The 3591-nt window shown below is 52.1% G+C and overlaps 2 protein-coding genes across 7 annotated transcripts in view; one reads left to right on the forward strand and one right to left on the reverse strand.

Annotated features, from left to right (window-relative positions):
- Positions 1-1328, reverse strand: part of PAICS (phosphoribosylaminoimidazole carboxylase and phosphoribosylaminoimidazolesuccinocarboxamide synthase) — a 21502-nt gene extending 20174 nt beyond the window's left edge. For both annotated transcript variants that reach the window (XM_023758271.1, XM_006093940.3), the window contains exon 1: positions 1012-1328. In XM_023758271.1, coding sequence (XP_023614039.1) covers positions 1012-1027 — 16 coding nt within the window. In that variant the 5' untranslated portion in view covers positions 1028-1328. The remainder of the gene's footprint in view (positions 1-1011) is intronic.
- A 439-nt stretch (positions 1329-1767) lies between these two features.
- Positions 1768-3591, forward strand: part of PPAT (phosphoribosyl pyrophosphate amidotransferase) — a 28947-nt gene continuing 27123 nt past the window's right edge. For 4 of the 5 annotated variants that reach the window (XM_006093941.3, XM_023758269.1, XM_023758270.1 and 1 more), the window contains exon 1: positions 1768-2029. In XM_006093941.3, coding sequence (XP_006094003.1) covers positions 1902-2029 — 128 coding nt within the window. In that variant the 5' untranslated portion in view covers positions 1768-1901. The remainder of the gene's footprint in view (positions 2030-3591) is intronic. The other variant, XM_006093942.3, reaches the window with a different exon arrangement.

A 3591-nucleotide genomic window follows, 5' to 3' on the forward strand; every position in this document is an offset into this window, starting at 1 on the left:
AGGGAGAGGAGGACAGAGAGAGAGATACAGCATCTATGATGAGAGAGAATCACTGATTGGCTGCCTCCTGCATGGCCCACACTGGGGATTGAGCATGCAACCCAGGCATGTGCCCCGACCTGGAATTGAAGTGTGACCTCCTGGTTTGTAGGTCGATGCTCAACCACTGAGCCACGCCAGCTGGGCTAAAAGGTAAAAGTTTTTAGAACAATTGATTCATTTTGGGAGATAACAGAGACAGGAAAAAGTCAAGATGTTGCCTAGGTTAGATAAAAGGCAAAAGGAAGTTTGTACCTACTTCCCCTCCTTCCCAATTTAGTTGAATCAATACTTTTTAACCTAGTGATTAAATAGGGTAGGAATTATGGATAGAAATATCTTAATCATGGGAAACATGCAGCAAGTACCGAAATGCCTGCTACAAATTAGTGGACTTGCCTGGTGGTTTCAGAGCTCTCCAAAGCCATCATGGCATTACAAGACTACTTTAAAAACACACCCCAAATCGGGACAGAAAATAGCAAATTTTTCAGAAGGTTCAATGATTAACTTTCTGGAATAGAAGGTTATTATTAACCTAACAAGAAGAGTCATCTAGTTTGAAGAGTCAACACGAGATGTTCCTGTGTTTGTTTTCCAGTACCTATTGATTACAAAACTGACTTCCAGGCACCTCTTCACCCGCTGGCCATTTCTGTTCTAACTATCCCTCCCCTTCCCTTTCGTCCTCACCCCATCCCAGACGCAGACCTGGGTGTTTCGGAGAGTTCGGGAGGCCGGGGGGGGGCGCTTTATTTACAAGGCTCGGGACCGCGGCGCCGGGCCACGTGTCCGCCTGCGCGGCGGCCTGGAGGGGCGGGTACCGGGAGATCGGGCATTGCCAGAGGGAGGCTGGGGTCAGGACCACCGGGGCGCACGTGTCCGCGCCGAGACCAGGAGCCCGAGGCCCGGGGCCGGGCAGGCCGTGGCGAGCAGGAGGCCTCGGCGGACTCCTGGATGCCCGTTACTCACCCTCAGCTGTCGCCATTATCCTGGGTGGGCTGGGAGCGGCGGCCGAGACGCGGGACTCCGGAAAGGAGGAGTCAGAGAGGCTCAAGGGGCGAGGGCGGGAGGCGCGGAGCAGAGACACGCCCCCGGCAGCGCGGCGTCACCCGGAGCGGCGCTCGCTTCCAGAGCTGCGGCGGAACCCGGGGTGTCGCTGCCCCCCAGGCTGGTGGGGACTCGGGAGTGAGCGCTTTCCGCGAGGCTTCCCGCCGCGCAGGCGCAGCAACGCCCCCCGTCCCCTCCTGCCCTCGCCTCGCCCCCTTCTCGCCCGGCGCCGGCGCGGTTCCCGGAGAGGCGAGAAGTGGCGCGCAATGGCGGCCCCTCCCCGCTCTACAGGTCTCGCTGATGGGGCTCCCTTCTCCGCTGCGAGAGCGGGTCAGAGGTTGGAGTGTACCAAGTAGCGACGGCGGGGGAAGGCCTGTGGGTGGAGGCGTTCGAAGGTTACATTCTCGGCGAGAGAAGTGACGTGAACCCCGCTACTCTCCTCACTCCAGGCTTAGGAGCTGGAAAATAACGGAGATCTCCACGTGCCGAAAAATTAGCTTCCAGCGGCGCTCTAGTGGAGAACTAGCTCCACCTCCCCGGAGCCCGTGGCTCCGCCCCTCCGCCCGGAGCCCCTCCCTCCGCCCTCGCTCATTGGTGGGCCTGGAGGAGTCGGGGAAGGGGGCGGGGGCAAGCTAGTCTCGTTCACTCTTTCTTGGAAAGCACGCGCCGCCGCAGTAGCGCGGGCTGAGCGGCTGGGAAGGAAGCAGCTGTCTCGGGCGCGAGCTTCTGTGGCGTCCGGGCCCAGCGCGCAGCGGGTTGGTGCTTAGACCCGACGGCGGCGGCGGCTCCCTCCACGTGGGTTCTCTGGCGACATGGAGCTGGAGGAGTCGGGGATCCGAGAGGAATGCGGCGTGTTCGGGTGCATCAGCTCGGGAGAGTGGCCCACGCAGTTAGATGTGCCGCATGTGATCGCTCTGGGACTCGTGGGGCTGCAGCACCGGTGAGCTCCCCGGGGAAGGGTGAGGGTGGTGTGGCGCGTGCTTCTTTCTCCACCAGTCCAGGCTGCTCTCTGCGGCCCGAGCAGGCGATCCTGTGTGCGCCTGAGGACCGGAATGCCGGACCTCCCTGACCTGAACCCGTACCTGCCTGTGGCATGCACGAGGTTACCGAGGCGTTCGCGGGGGCTACCTTGCTCCCGGGGCTGTAGCCTGTCTCCCCACCCCCACCCCTGAATGATCTTTAGGATCTCTCGCCTCCCTCCGGTGCGTGCCCGTTTTAATTTCTCAGAGCCCGGAGCTGCGCTTGTGATAGGCTCGTGTGGGGTGGCTGCTAGTCCAGGACCTGCAGACACCACCGCAAGCTTTTGTTTGCAAGGGTAGACTTTCGAGCCAGTTGTTGATTTGAATGTGTCATAGTAATGGGAACTTAGGGATCCTAGAGTTCAAACCCGGGGAAACAGGACTTTGTTGGTGTTCAAAAGGAATGTAGATTTCATATACATTAACTGCAAATAAACCAATTACAGGGACTAGTCCATCTACAAAAGATTCATTAGATTACGTTTTAGATAAGGAATGAGAAGATCAGTAGTAAGAAGATGCCAAAGAGTAACTGCCTTCTCTAACAAAGGGGGAGTGGAGTACTTCCTGTGTGACAAGATACACATTGATTTTGGAAAAATTGGTAGATCCCTTTGAGCGTAGTAATTTTGCTTTCTATCTCTCTGACCTGTTAGTTGATATAAACAATTCCGTTGGGTTAAGAAATATAAACCCAGGTTTGACATTATCACTGAAAGTATTCCAAAGTTTTCATAAGGTAATGCCACAGCAACAACTTGTAGAACAGTTAAGGATCTTGACAATAACACTTATCAGCAATATGAGTGCAACGTGTATAAAGGCATTTCAAATGATCAGCTTTCCCTCAACCAGCTTAAACTAGAAGTACTTTTCCCTCTTCTCAGGGTCCCACATATTTCACTTTGAGTTTCACATCTTGCATTCCTTGTTTACGAAGAGTCACTTAGAATCTGGGATGAATTGAAAAGAATATTGTACCTTGAATGACACTAATCAGCTAATTGTGGATTGACTAAGAAAGATCTTGTTTTAAAATACATTTATGGAGAGGATTAGATATATAATCCAAGGAAAAAGTAAAAATCTATATGGTAGTCCAGAGCCTCATTAGTTTATAACATTCTTAGGAGAGTTATTTTGAGTATTCTGTCATGGGAAGAGGTGTGTAAAATCTAGGGATCTATAGTTGCTTGACCATTTTAATATGAACTGACCTTGAATTTTTAAAAAATACTTACATTTTAGCAAAAATAAATCAAAAAGTTCATCCCCATTATCTCTTCATTAAATATATATCCCTGAAGAGAAAGGGCTGAATTTTTTTATTACAGCTTGATTCCTAGTTACATGTACTTTCCCACAGGCCCTTTTATGTGAAAGAATGTTATTTTTTATTTATTTTTTAAAATTTCTTTATTGGTTAAGGTATTACAAATGTGTCCTCATCCCCCAATTAACCCCCAACCCCCTCCCCCACCCC

This window comes from Myotis lucifugus, unplaced genomic scaffold (assembly GCF_000147115.1).
Source record: "Myotis lucifugus unplaced genomic scaffold, Myoluc2.0 scaffold_127, whole genome shotgun sequence".
Lineage (NCBI taxonomy): Eukaryota > Metazoa > Chordata > Mammalia > Chiroptera > Vespertilionidae > Myotis > Myotis lucifugus.